The following is a 20,133-nucleotide window of genomic DNA, read 5'->3' as shown; positions in this document are numbered from 1 at the left end:
TAGAGAAATATTCAATCAAAAAAATTTTATAAAAAAAAAAAAAAAAACCCTAAATATCTCCTTTTATAATTTAGATAGATAGATTTAATTTTACTTTCATTTGTTCACAATCTTCATTAACATTTTAGCTTTTCTAAATGGGAATGAACATATCAAGACCCACCCAAGAGAGTCAAGTTATTTTTCTACATGAACAAGGACCAGTAAAGTAGTCAAATGATCACTCTTAACAGAATCAATATTCTTTTCACATTTCCTCTCTCTCTCTCTCTCCCACACACACACATAATTCTATCACAACTACAATGTCAGAAATGCCATGATATTGCTGTTGAACAAATCAGCCCAAGTTGGGTATCTTGGGGAAAAGTGATCCTCCTATGTTGTAATGTTTGTGTGAAAAAATGGGTATATCTAAAGAAAAAGTAGTCGTGGTGAAAAAACAGTTGCACCTTTATCATTGGTAGCAGCCAAATAAGGTATCCTCCCTAAACAATGCACAAAGTCCTCTAAAGCAAAGTAAAATTATTTATTTTTTAATTTTTTTAATTTTTTTAAATAATGGATTGTCGTTCTTAAAATATCTATGATTATTCATATTTAATTGTGCTATAATATAAATTAACAAAATGACATTTCTGATAATTAAATATCTAGAGGATGATTTAGATAAGTCATCTGTCAATTTCATAATTAATTCAATCAAATACTCTTAAATATGTATTGTCATGCACCATACCATTGTAGTTCTTGATTTTAAAATCTTTATTATACCACTTAGTAATTCTAATTAAACATATCAAAACTTTAAAACTTTACATATAAGCAGAACCTTTGGATCTACTATTTTATAAAATTTCAGCCTCATCATAACTACGTAATACATATAGATTAGCCGATAATCTAAGAAGATGCCCTGTACTCTTTGGACCTAATTTCAACATTTTCGGCTTCCTCTATACTAATATTATACACATCAACCCTTGCAAGTTGCTGCCACCCTTTCTGCCGTTTTGGTCCCCTCCAACATTTACAGCCCTAAAATATATCAAAAAAAAAAAGGGAAAATGTTACAAATGTTGCTTCTTACAGCAATCCAAGGATGAGGAGAAGGAGATGTCTGTCTCCCTCACCCTCTTGCCAGTCCAACAACTACTGCTACTGCTACCAACAATATTACTAACTGCAGGAATCTTGAACAGGTTGACCCCAAAGAGCCTAACAACCTGAACCGGATGAACCGAGACAGGCGATTGAACCACTTGTCCAGACCCAACAAACCCAGTTGGCCCAGACACAATCCTTGGCTTCCAATCGATGTAAAGCTGCTTATCAACTCCGGTAGATCTCTGGAAGCTCACAATATCACCGGCCTTCAAGTTCTTCTCCTTCACAAATCTGCTCCACCCTTTGGTTAACACATAGCTCTGACTACTATTCCAATACGAATACCTAAACCTCCATACCTTCCCTCCGTTATCTTCAAAGTTCAACAGAACACCCTTTAAAGTGCTTCCGATTTGAAGTGGGAAGTGTTTCTCTGCGTGTTGTTTCGGTATCACCAACCGGTTCAGCTTCCCGACATCGCTCGGTGTCACCGCCTTATCGAAGAGCTGTTCCCGGGCTTTCGCAAGCCTATCGGAAGAACCGGGATAAGTCGAGAATCCTTCTTCGTTGTTTCTCTTATTGCCGCCGCCGCCGACGCCGACGCCGCCGGAACTATAACAACCGGTGTAATTACGTTTGCTTTGTTGAAGCTCGTCGTTGTAGGTGTGTTTACGGAGCATATCAACGATCTCCGCTTTAGAATGTGTTTTCAAGAAGAGGGATTCGATGTTGTCTTCTTCGGTATCTGATAAGGGCTTGAAGTTGGTGACGGCGTCGCGGCCGCGGAACCTTTGAGCGGCGATATCGTAAGCTTTAGCCGCTTCTTCTTCTTCATTGAAGGTTCCAAGCCAAACACGTTGGTGTTTCTCGTATATCTGAGCTCCCCATCGACCGTTGGGTTGAGGAACGACGCCTTTGTATTGGGAGGAAGGGAGCTTTCGTGACTCGGCTTCGACTCCACTTTCTGAGTCTAAGACAACGCTTGCTCCACTACCGACTCGGCAAAGCTTCTCCGGCGGTTTGTTCACCGGCGGTGAAGGTAAGACCGTGGTGGGTGACGCAGAGGCTGAAGCTGAATCACTTATGGTCTCTTCTATGCAACTGCCATCCATGCTTTTTGGATTCTCCAAAGCGATAGTGAATGAAGGAAGTAGTGAGAGAAAGAATCAGAGGGAGAGGAGTGAGAGAGGAGAGAGTGAGAGGTAGGAGAGAGAGATCTCTAAATGGTTAATATGGAAGGGATTGATTGAAGGTTGAATATATAGGAACAGGTGAACCCAATTGGAGTTTTTTTTTTGAATTTCACAATTTTTATTGACATATTTTGGGGCAACTCTTGTATGGGTCTAAAAAAAAAAAATCTTGTATGGGTCAACTCATGAGATAGGTAGGAGGAAGGAAGATTCATGGATAGAGAGAGAGAGAGAGAGAGAGAGAGAGAGGGAGAGGGGGGTGGGTCTTATTATGTAAGTGTTGTGAGATGTGCCGTTAGTACAAGAGAGGGTGTGGGTGTTGTGTGTGGGACCCAGAGAAGCAAGTTGATGGGATTCACATGACTGTGGACCGTGTCTCTCTGTAAGTTCATCCCCCTTGAGCTATGCTGCTTGTGCTGACCATGGGCATAGACTCTCTCTGCTGCTTCCATTTTATCTCTCAATTCTCTTTTAATTAATTAATTAATTAATTTTTTTCTGTTTCATCAAAATATCTTCTATTATTTTCTGGTATTTTTAATGCACCAATTATATTCCCAATAATCATCAGCCGAGAGTGAGAGAGAGGAGTGGATGAAGGATCTTCTCCATACTAGGATGGGCCTAGAGAGGTGGGCCTGGAGAGGTAATGTTATCTAATGAAAGAAGATGGATAGACTTGAAGGCAAAGCTCATCCAACAAGAAATTCCATATGGCTAATGTTTCACCTTTCTAATGGTCCTTGGAGAGGAGAAGTTGTCCTATTGAACAGGTGGTAGGTGTTGGATGGATCCTCTCCAGTCACTTGACATTACTGGTAACAAATCTGAGGGGAATTTTTTTTTTTTAAATAATAATTTCTTCCCTTTCTTTAATTTAAAGATTTTGTTCATATGGGGTGATTGACAATGTTTCTCTAAATGGGTTGTGGGGGTATGGGTTCATTTCACTTGTCCCATGCACCTACCAAATGTGGGGTGAGGTGAACACAACATGGAAGCTTCCTCTTCTATATTTTATCCACAATGTTATCTATAAGCTGCACTTGTACTTGTCATTCCATCCAATCTAAACCGTCAGAGTAAAAATCCAATGGTCCTCTTTTCACAAGAGGAGTGATAAAAGGGTAGAGATGGAGATGTCATGTGACCATATTATTGTCATAAATTAAAATATTAAAATAAAATTTGATTTTAAAATATTAAAGATGGATAGGAAGCTATGCATATGCCAGCCAATTATTAAAATCCTAATATATTTGGGTTCTGTACGGATGAGTACTCGGTCTTTGAGTGGGACCCACTTGGTACACTTGCAGCCATGGAGCCATAATCGTGGTGCTTAATACGGTGGGTTGGAGGGTTTCGGTTTTCGGTTTCGCTTCTGTTTGTGTACGGGCCCACCAAGAGAATTTCCATCCACCAATAATTTTTACTTCTTTTAACTTTGTGGGTCCTAGCTAGTTTGGATACTTGGGATTTTCAACGAACGCATTATATGTGATGCAAAGGAGGAACGTAGAGAAGTCCTTCAAAATTGAAATTATAAGGCGTGAATAATTTAACACCAAACGCTGTCCTTTTCTTTTGTATGTGTCTTGGGCAATCCACAATTGTGGGAGACCCCCAGTGTCTTTTCAGAAAGGCTATGAAATGATGTATAGTACACCTGTGATGTGGCCAACCATTTCTCATTGATTGTAGCCGTTCGATTAGCCTAGAAGATCACAACCCTTCGATCATCAAGTGGCTTGATAATGAATTACCTGATCAATACACCTAAGACTTCATCAATAAGACATGGAGTGGGAAGGTTAATGGAGCCGGCGGTGTATGCTTTGTGCTAGGGTTGTTAATCCATCGGTCGGTTTGAACCGATTTGGTTTGATTTCAACAGTTTAGTTGTGATAATGATTAAAATCAAAACATGAACCAATAAGGGTGTAACATTTTGGTTTAGCTTCAATTTGATTTCAATTTGGTTTCTGTTTTATCTCGGTTTGATTTTGAGTACCTTACATATATCTCCACAAGTATGAAAAATATCTCTCTTTTTTTCCCCTCTTTTTTTTATTTTTTATTTTTTATTTTGGATTGGTATCGATTTCTTATCTGGTTATATTGGTTATAATGCAGTCTGATTTGATTTCGATCCCACAAAACCCTAGTTTGAAACATAATTCAATAAACTCCTATCGATGACAATAGAATCAATTTGATTTCATCGATTCTAGTTATGTTTTATCATCCTTTCTTTGTCCTAATATTTCATCATGGACAATAGACATCAGATTCATTGTATCTCAACTCTTTTCCTCTAGATTCATATTTGTTTATAGTTTATAGGGAAAAACAATATAAAAACCATCTCAATTCCCATGCTTTGAAAGTCTAGATAGCAATACGGATGATGATTAAAGAAAACAAAAGATTTAATAATAAAAAATAAATATAAACATGGTGGGTAGAAACGTAAAACTAGTGTTATCGGTTTGTTTAATAATTAATGAGGTTAAAAGATAAATCAATGATATTAAACAAACCAAATGAGAAGAAGGATAAGATTTTGATAAAAAGCAAGTGTGGGGCATGGGCATATCATATTCATATCTGCCTCGTGATCCCTTTGGATTTGTTTCATTTATATAACTCTACGTGGTAAGTTAAGCCACTGCAATAGATTTATAGTTTTTCACACTAAGACAAATATTTATAAGATTCTTCAATTGAAATATGAAAAATAAATAAATTATATATATATATATATATATATATATATTCTATTCTTGATGGAAATGGAGTTTTGTGAATTCTCCCCAAAATTGGAAAATCATTTTTGTAAGGTCTACTGTTTTTTTTTTTTTTTTTTTGTAAAATTTTTGTGGGCTCTACTATATAGTATACACCTTGTGTCTCTCTAAAAAGGATTTTAATATTTAATGAGGGAGAGGGTGACTAGTATTAATGAGGAAACACACACAATTGGGGCAAGAGAGGAATAACGGAGCTCCGTCTCCTGTCACCCACCTAATTATTCACACCTAAATTTTGAATACTTGGAATCGAGTATGGGATTGACTTCTTCGATTTTAATTTGAATTGTTTGGAGGAATTAGCTGAACTTCGGTTAACTTGACCAGACTCTACTTAACTCGGTTTCGACATAGTGCACCCACATATTCAACAATATAGTAAAATAAAATTCACATATATTATTTCTACTTATGATTTTTTTAAATGAAGTAAACAAAGGAAAAAACTTCCGTCTTTCATCTTGAATTAAGAAATGTTGCTAAAAAAAAATTTTTATTGAATAATATGAATAAATACTTTTTAATAAGATATAGGATCCTAAAGTTAATAATGTGAGGATATTTTCTCATGCTTTCTCACATTTTGATCATGTGAGACCCATACTCTCTCCCACTCTCTCCACACTAACCATATGGGCCCTCCTCCTTGATGACACTATTGATTATTGTGGCATGAGAGATTCCTCTCACAGCTTGAGATACCATTAAAATTATCTTTTAAATACGAGCTCTATTGAGGGAGGCTTTACCTCATACATCAAATGTGCCTAAAGATCCAAATTCTTCTTGTACTGGATTGAAAAAGTCCCAAGACTTTAAAGCTTGTATCATGAGAAAGGAAAACCGTGTGGCACAAATTCTCCATATCCTCTTAGATTAGATGAAATGAGAACTTCTTGGTAATATATTGTTTAAAATAATATAAATCTAACATGTACAATTAGGGCTAAACATATTTTCCGATTCAATATTTTTTTATTGTTTTTACTTTTGTAAATCTTTGGAGAGAATTGATCCCAATTGAATCATGTGATGGCCACTCATGCTTTTTTTTCGACGTTTAGATAATTTTTCCAAGATAAAATAGAACAAAGAAAAAGTCAAATTATTTTCGCTAGAAACAAGAAAAGTCAATTGATAATGGATTAATGATCATGATCATTCAATAACCTTTCACTTCAAACTAGAAAAAAAACAAAAGGAAAGAAAAATAAAAATGTGGTAGATCATCCAAGTCAGTAAAATTGATGATTGTGATCATGAATGTATTCCATATGTGTGATTGAGTCATATGGTAAATAGTAAAACGTTATACTCTATTAAGCATAGTGACAAAGAATAAAAACCCTAATCTATATCATGAGTATTCAAGATCAAAGACTTCTAATACACCCTACCATTATCTGTGATGTAATATATTACATCAACAACATTTTTTAACATGTTTATCTGACTTCACTTTTTGGTCTTGAAAAAACCCAAGGTGACCCAATAACACTGACTCAGATCTTTTTGAACAAACGTAGCTAAGATAGTCTTGTATGTCATGCTTAGACTTAGAGCGAATGAAATTGAAAAGCATTAATAAAGAGGGGTTGTTTTCTGTCAATTTCACAACTTATTAGGTCTCTCTACATTTGAACTTGTAAGCAAAGGGTTATATACAGATCATTCCCAAAGGATCTACTTAGTAATTAAATTTGTTGGGTTGAGATTTCACAACCATCACCATCAATAAGACTTTGGGACAAGATTTTGATAAGAAATTCCGCTGTGGTTGAGGAGGTTCGGATTGACTAAAATGCTTATCAGTGATATTTATTTATGCTTTCCCCCTTAAATATGGCATGCTTGAATAATTCCTACATTGCATGCTCTTGCCAGGGATTATGTTTACAAATTTGACTATTTCTATAATATAAGACACTAATTCCTTTAACTATAAATCAAATAATTTGTGGGTGAAAGTTAAGGATGAGAATCCAACAGTATCAATTAGACTTACGGTGTTAGACAGAGATTGGTTTTCATCAATTTTGATTCAAATCATCTTAGAATCAATTGACCGCAACTCTAATTGGTAGAAATTTTTCTTTAGAATGATTGTGATTGGAATTGGAATTGGAATTAGGACAGATCGATTTCAATTCAAATCTGCCAATTTTATGGATTCTAATTTTTTATTTTTTATTTTTTATTTTTTATTTTTTATTTTTTATTTTTTATTTTTTATTTATAATTTTTTGTTAAATCATTACTCACACTACTAAATCCTCCATTAAAATGACCTAACCATGTAACCTTTGTTGTTTTTCTACCCATCAATCATCATCTTTGCTGTCTTCTTAATCCTCAACCCCATTATCATCTGTGAACTTATTAAACAATTCTATCCTTTTGTCATTGTCTATCCCTTAAGGGTGTGTGTGAAATGTCTTTCTCAATTGGATATATAGAAACTCTCTTTCTCAATTTTTTTTTCTTTAAATTTATAATTTAAGTGAAAAGCTTTGTTTGGACATATCTCATTGTCACTTTTATACTCAAAAGGCAGTAAATTATCATTAATTTAATGGACCTTTATCCTTTTGATGATCAGGAGTCTGTTCATCAAAAATGGGTTCTTTAGTTTCTGTAGATCACATAAATCATCATCTTCATGGATACCAACTGGTTTATGGTCCGGCAGCCTTAACAGTTAAAAGCCCAAAATTTTTATAATTAAAAATGAAACCACTTCATTTAGGGCTTATCTCTTAACTAATTTTATAGTGCTATAGAAAAGGTGGTTATACTTTTGAACATCTGATAGGAATCCATTTAATATGGACCTGAATCCTCTCTAACGCATCAGTACATTTAATATGCATCAGACGACTAGCAGCACCCAGACGTGCAACCTCATCAGATGTCTTAGTGTAAAAATTCTTTCAAGCTCATTACCCCCCCCCCCAACCTTTTTAATTAACCTTTTTAAAAAGTTAAGTTAGAAGTCACATGAGGGTAATCCCCTGGCTGATTATTAACCACGAGGCAATTATAATTAGAATAAGAATATCAAGGTTGTGCCATTGTAGTTATCGAATGCAATTTTATATTATTATTTATTTTTTATTATTATCTAAGTATTAGAAGATAAAAGATTCCCACTTACACATCCATTGGGCTTTCAGTCGTTGCCTTGAGGAGTGAGGATGGCTACACCACGTCATACGCATCATCAGCTATGCAACTGCTGCTCATGTCATGCATTTATTAATAGAAAGAAAAAAATTGGAACTTTCATGCTTATGCTTGTGATTCAAATAATGGCATCTTGGGTGTAGCACCCCTGGCTCAAAGGCTTTTATGTTAACAAATGTTTTCAGTTCAAGTCTTTCCACGATTTATCTATTATATGATTAGATATGACTTCATATAATTGGGGTTTATTCTTGAATCTAAATCGTAAAATCAGACAAGTTCAAGGGGTTCTTTATATATATATATATATATACTATCAAAAAAAATTTTAATTAATATTTAAAAATAGTTTAAGATAATCAAGGTAGTAGTTTTAATTTATAATATTTTATCTACTAGTATTGATTGAAAGTATCTCTCTTGTCATTCGTAAATACATTAGCAAAACTTTTTGCATGGATTTGATACTTAAATTAATACAAAGTGATTAGATCATCAATTTACTTAGGAAATTGAGTTTAAGTATTGAAATCAAATCAAACAAATTCATTTGGTCAAACTCTAGAATAGTGGAGACTAATCAATGGATACATTACAATTCCCTCAAAAATTTGAATGACCAAGTCTATTAACCTTTCTAATACTCAAAGTCTCCCGACAAATCTTACCAATGTGATAGTGTGATCTCATAATTATTTTTTCTAATGTATGAAAATCCGAAATATTATTTGCTGTTCTAAGAATTCCATCCAATCATCGAAAATAGTGAATAAAAAGATTATCCTAACAAATTCAGTCTAGAATGAATTAAAGATAAAATACAATTACCCCTTGTGATTGACTTGAGATATATATTCACATGACTCCACCCCATTTGAGGGACAAAAATTTTATAATATTAAATATTTACTGTTGAGGGACATGTGGAATAGTTCGAGTTATAAAGGAGGGGAGGAAACAGAATCATGAGAAGACAAAACAAAAGGGGGAGGGGGAGGGGGAGGGGGAGGGGGGGGTAATAAATTTAGAAATTGCATTCATGGGAAGCATATTTTTCTCTGTTGAAAAGAAAGTATTTTTCTCATTTTATAAGAGGCAGTTAATGGTTTTCTCAAATCTGTTGTGTTTTCTATTTGGTCGTTTTCCTCTCCGCGAATCTTCTGCCACGTCAACTACACGCATTTTTTTCCTTTTTTTTTTTTTTTCTGTTGCCGACGTTGGCAATCAATATTGCTTTCCTATAAAACGATTGGAGAAGTTCAGTGGGAATTTCACATCGGACGGCCCACATTATCCTCTAGTTGGGTCCCAAATCTAGAGAATGGTTGCGGATCTTCTTTTGTAGTTTTCTTTTTTTTTTCAACCAATTGCTATGTTTGGGTATGTAAAACGATACAAAATCCAAGAGAGAGAAAGATAGACACGCGGGTCAGTGTGTGATATATTAACGGACGTTATTAATGGAAAAAGAATGATGTATCATATAGAAAGAGTAAAATAATTTCACAAGAGAAAGAGAGAGGTGAATCAAGTACTAGCTTGAGATATATGGGCAGTGTGCCCTAATTAAAAGTTAAGACATAGTTCTCTAAACTATTGTATAACTTTTGTCAACTATTTATAGTTACTTTACTCTTAAAAGTTATATCTAACAAAAAAAAAATATGTCTCTAAACCGCCGCACCCTTTGGCTCTTTCTCTCTTCTTTTCACTCTCTCATTTCGCTTTTATTGAGAATTCTGGTTCCTCCTGATTGGTTCACTGCCCCATCATGGCAACCTAGAGAACTTTTTCTTTTAAGAAATTAATGGGGAAAATCTTTTGCTCCTCTCCTTTTTCTCCCCTGCACCTCACTCTCTGATTGATAAACGCTACTCCTATGCTACTTAGAATTTTCTCCAAAAAATTATATCTTGAAAATTAAATTAGGGTGGTAGATCACATCCAAGCTATGTGATCTTGCACCAGTACTTAGGTTAATGAGAATACACCTAATTAAGGGCATCAACAAGAATGGAATTTTTTTTTATTTCAACAATTGGGGTGATGATTTCAAAGGCTCCTACGTCTAAACGTAGGTTACATGTAGAGAATTTTTTTTTTCCATTAAATTAATAAAGGGAGAAAACAAGAGAAAAAAAAATTTGAAACAAGTGGAGATGCTGGGTTTTTGACAGTTACTCCAATATTTGACCAGCGTGGACAAGGACCCAATCTTACGGGTCAAACAACGTGCTCCCTTAGTCTTCTTCTTTATTATTCACTCCAAAAATTACCAGTCTTCACCAATTGATTTCTTTGGTTAGTGTTTACTCAAGGTCTTGGGGAGGTGGTTTTTCTTTTTAATGAAACTTGGGGAGGTTATTGAATTTCAAATTTTCATCTTTATCAACCCCAACATGACTTAGGTAGGTCCTATTCTATCAACAATTATTAATTGAAAAAATAATAAAATAATAAAAGAAAAGACCTAGTAGACGAGTCAACCAATCCAAGTGCATCATCAATCAAGGAGAGGGACTTAAAGCAAGTTAAGCATAAACTCTGTTAGGAACTTAGGATTTAATAATAATTTATAATAATCACAAGTTGATTTAATATAATTGTGTTTCTAACTTATTCCAACCCACTTGATGATTGGAAAGATCCCATAAGGCCCCATATGTATAAAAGTTAAAAACTTTACCCTTTGCCTTCGGTTGATTTTTTTCTTTTCTTTTGTTTTGTTTTCTTGACTGGTGGAGGGCACCGCACCAGCCGCCAAGTTGCCATCTCTCCCCTCCCTGGATGTCACTCACTTCTCATTAGTCGAGGGTGAGGAAGGATTGTCTATTGGTCAGCAATGGGGCCCACATTACCGTGTATGCCACATCACCCAACCCACTTGCCTGCCTTTGTGGGAGAAATGGAGGAAACATTTTTTGTCCCAATCTCTTAAGACTCGAGAGGGCCACACTCTGATTCAAATTTTATATCTATAATGTTGTGTCTAGGCTCTTAAACCACCACTCTCCCCGCCCCCCTCAAAAAAAATTAGGGTTGTCATTTTCAGGTTTTCACCGACAGACCAGACTAAGACTGATCCAAAAAATCTTTGATTTTGATTTTAAGATGTAATTAGCTTTTATTAATCGTTGATTGATATTGGTTCAATCCAATTAATTAATTAGAATTGAATTACAAATCTTCACCTAAAATCCAACCAATTAAGTTGTGTATGGCAACATTTCTATTCCAAATTAGTTTTTTTTTTTTAGTCAAAAATATTATTTTTATTTTCAGATCATTGATTTAAATGGTTAAAAAGGCATTATATATTCCAAAAATTTAATTGTTCACATTCACCTAATCGTATTCGTATTGATTTTTTCATGTGCACAAATACAACCTAGACCCTTTAACATTTCACCATATGGTATATATATTATAAGGGATTGTGAGGGTTCTCTAAGCTATTGTATATTATTATTATTATTATTATTATTATTATTATTATTATTATTATTATTATTATTATTATTATTATTATTAGGGAGAAAGTTCTCTAAGCAAGTGGCATAGAGGAGCACACCAATAAGGTATAGTAAAATTATATCAAAGCAACAAGGTCATTTCATTTGAAGAGGAAAGAGATATAAATAGAGGTAGTAACATACCCTTTCATAATTGCTCAGAGAATTTTTTTCCATTTTATTACTAATGTACCCCAAGACTTGAGACTTTTCCAAATTAGGTGGAAACGGAGTGGTCCTTGGATTGTTCAAGGAAGGGGAGAGAGAGAGAGAGAGAGAGAGAGAGAGAGAGAGAGAGAGAGAGAGAATGACGCAAGCAATGAGGAAAAAAAAATTAGGCAAAAAAAAAATTTTTTTTTTTGGGTAACTTAGGCAAAAGAAACATGGAAGGATAAAAATAAGCTCTATTCTTCAAAGTAAATCCTCTTGAAATATTTTCATTGTAAAATGTTCCTTACAATACATAAAAGTTATTGAATGTAATTTTTTTTCTTGTTTTCTAATAATTTATGGCCAAGAGATTACTGTCTCATCACATGACCCCCGCACAATGAGAAAGCACTCAAGAGCATCAACATGAATGAGGATTTTTTTATTTCACAAGTGGTGGTTAATAATTTTATGCCTTATTATCAAGTTGCAAGAGCAACACAAGGCAACTTAATTTCTTTTCCCCTAATTTTATTTACATAAAAAAATTTACTTTAGAAAAAAAATTCCATTACTACCATTTTATATGAAAAAAAAAGGGACCTAAAAAGAAAAACCCTCAAGAACCTCTCAATCTTAATCCCACAATGTAACTACTTTTCATTTTTCACAATCATTAAATGCACTATTTTACCAATATATATATATATATATATATATTTTGTCATTACATAGGCCATTAGAATGATGTCCCAAGAGAGCAACCAAGGTTGGGGTTAGAATTCAAAAGAGAGGGGTGGGATAATAACAACTAACTTTGCAATTGTGGAAGAAGGATTCAAACTCAAGAACGAAAGAGCCCAAACCTACTATGGGAGCCAGACACTAAATCAACTAAGCAACTCAAATTTATAATTCCATTAAGTCTCAACCTACATTCCATTTAATTTAAGGAATTAGTGTATATCTTGATAAAACTTAAAGGCACATAAAAGATTTTTTTTTTTTCAAATAAAATTAATAGAAGAAACAAAATTTACTGAGAAATTGGCCTTTTCTTCAACCAAAACTTTTTAATTCAATGTCACTTTCCCTCTTATCAGTGTACCAACAAAAAAAATCTACCTACACTTCACATAAACTATAGTCCAGCAGGCTTAATGCTTAAGCAAAGATATTTATTGCCATCATCAAAAGAAAGATAAGTATTACCAACATGGCACGCACAAGCGTGTAGAGAGAGAGAGAGAGAGAGAGAGAGAGAATGGCTGTTGATATTGCAGGAACTGTGGGTGGGGTGGAAGAAAGGCTCCCCTGCATGACATCAACCATCATCATCATCATCACCTCCTTATTTTGGGATTAATATTCATATTATTTCTTCGGTTGTGGATATAATTAAGAACTTTCTTAATTTATTATCATCAACCATCTTCTCTTCTGTTGCTGCTTTATATATACACTACACTACTGTTATACTACTCCCTTTCCTCATATACACAACTTCTAGAGAGAGAGAGAGAGAAAGATTAGTAAGTCAATGAAGTCAATGGAACTTCTAGAGTTGAGATATATTCCTTTCATTAACGATTCGATAAAAACAAATTAATAATATCTTAATTTAGAGCTGTTACGCGCTTACAGAGGTCCCCCACCCCCAAAAAAAAAAAAATACATATATATATATATATATATATTGAAGAGTAATTTACACTGTAGGAAGGCGGCTTTCCATTTTTGCATTAGTAATGTAAAGTGGGTAATTAAATTACTATTTATGAGCAAAATGACTATTTTTTTTTGGTTAAAGTCTAATTAACGTTTTGTTAAACAAAAAAAAAATGGCAAATTAATATCACATTGAATGGAACCATACCAACTTTCTAATTCTTTGGGAAACAACTGCTCCACATAAATGCCATATTTATTATATGCCCTTTTAAAAAAATCCATTGTTAATTAGTAGTAGAATTATCATTAGTGTTGGTGAGCTTCATCGTCTTCACAACTCGTCATGTGTTAAATATGGAAAAGATCGTGTGTGATAGAGGAACCCACATCTATCTTAACAATCAAGTTTCAATTCTAAACAAAAGTAACTGAAACATTTAAAAAATAAGTTGAAAGTTTCATAAGATTATATAAATGTCGAACTAATATTCTTTGAGGAGGGAGGTGGGGGAGTGCACCAATTATAGTCATCAATAGGGGGTGGGAAAGAGAGAGAGTGTCAAGAGGAAAAGAGAGAACATAACCTACCCCACCAGCTCAAAGACGTTTCTCTCCAAAATTGCCACTAAATTATTCTATTACTATGAATAATAATAACATTCTCATATTTTACGAAACGGAAGAGTTTCTCAAGATGTCAAGCACAGGCCTGCTAATGGGAGGCATAGGATTGATTTTTTCAGTAAGGGATAATGGAGAGAGAGATTTTGTCAGCTTCGTTAACAAAGAGTCAGAAAGATTTTCCCACTTTGGCGTTGTGGAAAAAAATTTCCCCCAGCTCTTATGAAACCTCAAATTAAGTTCCATTTCAACTGCCCTAATTCTTGTTCCACACACTGGAACTTGAAATTTGTAGACCCAGCCACACTTGTCTATGTATATATTTTTTTCTTATTCTTTTTCTTTTTTTTTTTCTACCTCGTAACAAGGAACCTGATCATCTAATAACAGAAAAAATAAAGCTTTCTAATCAAACCCTTGTGAAGTGTTATGTTTACTCTTCCCTAAAGACACAATGACAAGGATTAGATCCAATAATATCTGTCCTGATCCACACTGTTCTATTCTAATGGCTATAGAAACCTAGTTGAAAGGGAGTTTCTAATTGAATCTAGGCCACTTACACTGCCTTGCTGGGTCAGGACTCAGGACAATAAATTGGCACCACCACCACATGTTGTGGCTAAATGCAGATCTTCATCAACAACCAAAACCAGGTGGCTTGGCAGCTTTTGAAAAGGACTGAAACACTAATTCCATGGTTTAGAGTGCCTTACATAATATATTTGTATAACACCAACAATATTCAAAGTCATACAAGTCATCTGGAATTTATTTTCTATATATACTATAGTACAATAACTTATTATTTATTATGATTTTTTTTTTTTTTTTTTTTTTTTTTTTTTTTTTTTTTTTTTTGTTTTAGAGATCAGGAGGGCTTAATCAAAGTTTACAGGTTCAGTCAAAGGAAAAAGGAAACAGAGAATTAAGCACACATTTGAAGATTCAAAGAGAGAAAGAAACAAAAATAAAGAAAAATTAAAATGACTTCCTCTCAAAGTGTATTTGTAGACTAATACTGATTAAAAAAATAGTCAAGTTGGAGTGGGGTTTACGTAATATAATATTATAATCACCATCTTCAACAGTGCCCTTCCATTGTACATACCTAATAATGTTAATTTAAAGGGTTTTTTATTCATAACATTTCTGTGGTCACTAGTTGAGCACGTTTTTGAAACTTCAACTCTGCTACGTAAACCATTATGAACCATTCCTTTTTCATTAACTTGACATTTTAAATTACTAAATAAATGTAGTCTTCGTTCTCTTCTTACACCAACACCATTGTCAAATGCTCTCTCTCTCTCTCTCTCTCTCTCTCTCTCATATACAGATACAGGAGGAGGGTTTGGCATTTGCATGGAAAGAGACCAGCATATTTGTTGGGGTTCTCCAATCTTCAAAGATACTGTCCAATAATCAAATTATTTTGAACCATTCAATTCAAATGGTTGGCAAGTTTGTTTGGTTTATTAGGGCAACAATGCCAAGGTTTTAGAGACCAGGACCAATGACTTTGATTGGGGTGTTGGGTTATCTTGTCTTGTTAGGTAATCTTCAACTCCTATAAGTGAGTAGTCATTCAAGTCGGTGAAGAAACATAAACCTTATATGGGTCCATCCATTATTGTCAAATCCACAAGTCCACTCTTTGGTGATCAGGTATTCAGAGGGAAACAAACACTTAACAGTGCTTAAGAAACTCAATTACATGAAGTCTAGTCTATCAAGTGAAGAAGATCAAAAGGAACCAAAGAAGATAAGAAGTTTGAACAATAGACTTAAACCAACCTTCCATATATTGGAGTAGTCCATCTTAGACCATTTTCATATAGTCCAATGAAGTCTTTGCTGTCCCCTCATACAGCTCTGCATCTGGAAACTCTGGCATTTTCAAACTTCTGGGTCTTGATTGGACCACATTATATATTGATGTGGAAAGGTACAATGGCTAGCTAGGCTATCATTGAACTTCTAGATATGTACTGGGTCGACCCAGTCGGAGTGTCTATGTGAACTCAGATGAGAATTAACCTGACTCATAAAATATACCAATGGGCCTGAAAACCCACCTGAAATCCATGTGGGCCTGGGTATCCAATTGAGGTTCCAATTTTAGCCAATTCCGTGGGTGAGAGATGGATCGTTGGGCAGCAATATTCTCTTTCTCCCATTATGCATAATGCCTTGATATTGGTACTAGATGAAGTTCTTACCAGAAAAAAACTAGAGGAAGTTCCTTCTGTCTCTTACTTGATACTGTTGTGAAAATTTTTTGGTTAACATGGGTGATCTCATCCACATTTTCCAAGACCCAAGTGCTCTCCCACAATCCACACACTAGAATAGCAATCAGTTAGTATAGCTGTTGGATGAAATCATAATAAATGAACCAAGAACAATTGAAAAGGAAAAACAAATAAACAAACACAACAGAAGGACGATTAAATCGAAACTAATTTTTTTTTTTAATTCATATTTACTTTTATATGAGCGATTGTGTATCCTGGAGGTATGACAATTGGGCTTTTGTATTGCATTGTGTGTTTTTGAGAATGGAGATTCTAAAGACAAATGTCACTTTTTTTGTACCAGAATCGATCATTCAGAAACCACGCATGATCTACTATCGGATATTTAGTGTAACAGGGTTCTCGTGATAGTTGTGTCGTCTCAAACCTTAAAGGTCATTATTATGGGTTAAACATGGCCAAGTTGGGCAGGGTTTCTTAAAAACCCAACCCAACCCTAGGCCCCAAAACTCAACCCAAGCCCAACCCAACTTTGTCGGATTCATGCTCAGGCCCAACCTTGGCAGGTTATATATATATATATATATATATTGTTATTTTTTTTCCTACAAAGGGTTACAAAGGTTAAGACTATCCACTAAAGGGATGGGGTGGGGAGATATTAAGATTATGGCTACCCTTGTCCGCCCCTAATCCATAAATTTGCAGTAAGCAAAATTGTCAATTTGGTTATAAGATAGATATTTAATCGTTTGGCATCACCACATTTCCTAGCAATTAGACAGACCAAATTTTAGCCCAATTCTTCATAATTGCTACAATATCTACAGTTCATATCAATACATGACAGGAGACACAAAGACAATCTATGTAAATAAAAGGGAGGAAATAGTCTGGCCATTTGGTTGTCTTAGTTCAATAGGTAAAAGTATGTGCTTGTATAACACATGACGTGAGTTGAAGTCATATAGACAATTTGTGTAACACATGATGTGGGCCTAGGGGAAGAGGAACACTAACACTAAACACAATCATAGATCATGATTAAAATCGAGCCGGGCTGGGCCTAGGTCTCAACCCAACCATGACTTGGGTCGGGCTGGCTAGGTTGACCCTCATAATCGAGTTAGACAGGGCTCGGGCTCAAGGCAGGCTAAGGCAGATTCGGTCCGTCAAGGCCAAACTCACACCCCTAGTCTTTATCATTGTAGACCCTTAGATGTACATATGATTGATACCTACACATGACTGGCTATATATCACTATTATACACTAGGTGCAATTTGTTTGTCTGATAACGAAAGTGAGGCTAGATAAGGAATCCACTATCCATACAGGGAGGATATCTCTAGGGAGATTATGAGCTTGATTGGATAAACTTTTGAATATGATGGTTTAACTGTAAAGTGTTTATAAAACATTATAAATTATTATTGATATATTTACAAATTTTTCAATGCATTGTTTAGTCAGGATACTCTACACTAGTTGTTTAATAAACTAGAAGTGATAATAATTTAATTCTATGCCCTGAAGTCTATTGTGAAATATTGTAAAGTGGAAGGCCATATACATAATGTTATTTATCAATTATGAGTTTTATGGTTGTTACCAAACTAAGGTGCATTTGTGTGCAATTACCTTAAGGGAAATTTACAGTTCCATCCCCTAGAGAATGCCACAATAACACCCTTTACATTACTGACAATTAGAGTCAGACATCTTACTATCACTCTCTGTTAAGTGTGGATTTAAATAGAATTTTGTACCCTTTTTTGGTCCAAAACACATAAACCAAAACTCATTGTATTTTAACCCTTCATCATGGAAAATAGAGGACCAAACACTGAAGGAGAGAAGGTGCCGTGCTCCATCCCTGCGAGTGCCTCATTCTGATGATCTTCCTTGCGGTTGTCCTCCATCCCTGCTAATGAGTGTGGAAACTAAATATTGTGTTTCTTTTTTTCTTCAGTACTTTTATTTTCTTGAAACGTGTTCTTCGTTTCATGTTTATCACATAAATTTTGTTTTTTAGGTGATTTATTTGAATTTTATTAAATTTTGATTGACGTTTAATGTGAACTTTTAAATTTGGGCTACTGAGAACCTACTAGGACACATAGAACTCTCTGTGGGCTTTCCAACTTTGTGTTCCCCCCCCCCCCCAAAAAAAAATTTTAGTATGGAAGCAACCTCCGTGACCATTGTTTGGTTTAGGAGGATCTCAGGATTGATGACAATCCTGCCTTAGTTGTAGGTGCAAGGGATGGGTATCTCATTTCCCTTCTGTTTATAATTAGTTTCCTATAGAAGAATGGCACCATTTGTAAATAGACAGTAAGGCTATTGGAGAGTAGTTGTCTTTCCCGTTAGGTCTTTCTCCTTTGGAAAAAGGAATAGGCTTCATTGCAAGAGTTAGACCTTGTATAAATAATCTGCATAAGCTTATAGAATTTCAATGTAAACATACATATGATGTCGAGTGTGTTTGGTTACACCATTGCTAGATGTGATGTGTGTGGTAATGATTGTTTAATTTTCACATCAAAGTTAGAATCACAAATTGGAAGAAAATTTTTCTAATGTCCAGTGAATTGTCCATTCTTCATGTAGGTTGACCAACTTAGGATTTATGAGTGTGGAAAATGTTAGAACTGCGAAGATAAGAGTAAATTGTGGTTGATTTTTTGGTGTTGTCCACAATCAACTGAGTATACCTTTCTCACTTTTTATTTTTTTATATTTAACATATGATTGTTTCTTTTCTTAAATTCTTATTTTAACATATGATTTTAATTGCCTTAGAGGTTGGAAGCCAAGGTTGTTGAATGTTCAAATGAATACCAAATTCAAGCCAAGCTCTAACAATTACCAGACTCCACCTTGGTCCTAATATTCAAAAACCTCAACTTCATCTCTTTCCCCTTCATCAGACCATATCAAAGGATATTTGAATGATGCAATTAAATAATTTGAGGAGATATTCTCGATGCGGTGAGCAAGTTAGACTTAACCAAAAGAGTAGATTGAACTTTGATAGGAAAGTTGGTTAGATTTTGTAATAATTATTAGGGTTTTGAATTAAAAAAAAATAATAATAAGAATGTTATTGTAATAATATTGTATGAATTTTTTTACCTATATGGCAGTATCTGGATTATAATAGAAATTATTTTTTTTAAAAGTCCAACTTTTGTCAATATGCATTTGGACAGCATGTCAAATTGTCACTATACATTTGGACATGAACCTGTTCCATATTAAAAACGGCATAGACCTATTCTCTATTATAATGTACTTGTTTAACTTAACTCATCTGAATCAAAATACATTGGGAAGTATGAAATCGATTAACCAAAAATCCATCTACATCCAAAATAAAAACAATGTCCAAATACCATGACAATATGAAACCCATCAACTAACATTATTCTCTAAGTACATCAAACACATCAAATTGGGCTAACATTGTTCCCCAAATACATTACAAGAACAAAAACTATGTTAAAAAAAAAAAAAAAAAAAAAAACTGTTCCATATCACAAATCTCCATCTTAGTCCAAACTTAATCCTTGATTTGAAACTCCATAGCCTAATTTTCACGTCTTCTTATTCGAGTTATTGC

General features: G+C 34.4%; 1 protein-coding gene across 1 annotated transcript; it reads right to left on the bottom strand.

The window, feature by feature from the left end:
* Positions 1-741: 741 nt before the first annotated feature.
* Positions 742-2,489, bottom strand: LOC122078870 (AP2/ERF and B3 domain-containing transcription repressor RAV2-like). The gene has a single exon (XM_042645053.1). The coding sequence runs from the start codon at positions 2,217-2,219 to the stop codon at positions 1,071-1,073; it is 1,149 nt and encodes a 382-aa protein (XP_042500987.1). The 5' UTR covers positions 2,220-2,489; the 3' UTR covers positions 742-1,070.
* Positions 2,490-20,133: the final 17,644 nt, after the last annotated feature.

The sequence above is a fragment of the Macadamia integrifolia genome, chromosome 5 (genome assembly GCF_013358625.1).
Source record: "Macadamia integrifolia cultivar HAES 741 chromosome 5, SCU_Mint_v3, whole genome shotgun sequence".
Classification (NCBI taxonomy): Eukaryota; Viridiplantae; Streptophyta; class Magnoliopsida; order Proteales; family Proteaceae; genus Macadamia; species Macadamia integrifolia.
The sequence above is the reverse complement of the archived record's forward strand: the minus strand, read 5'-3'. Positions and strand labels throughout refer to the sequence as shown.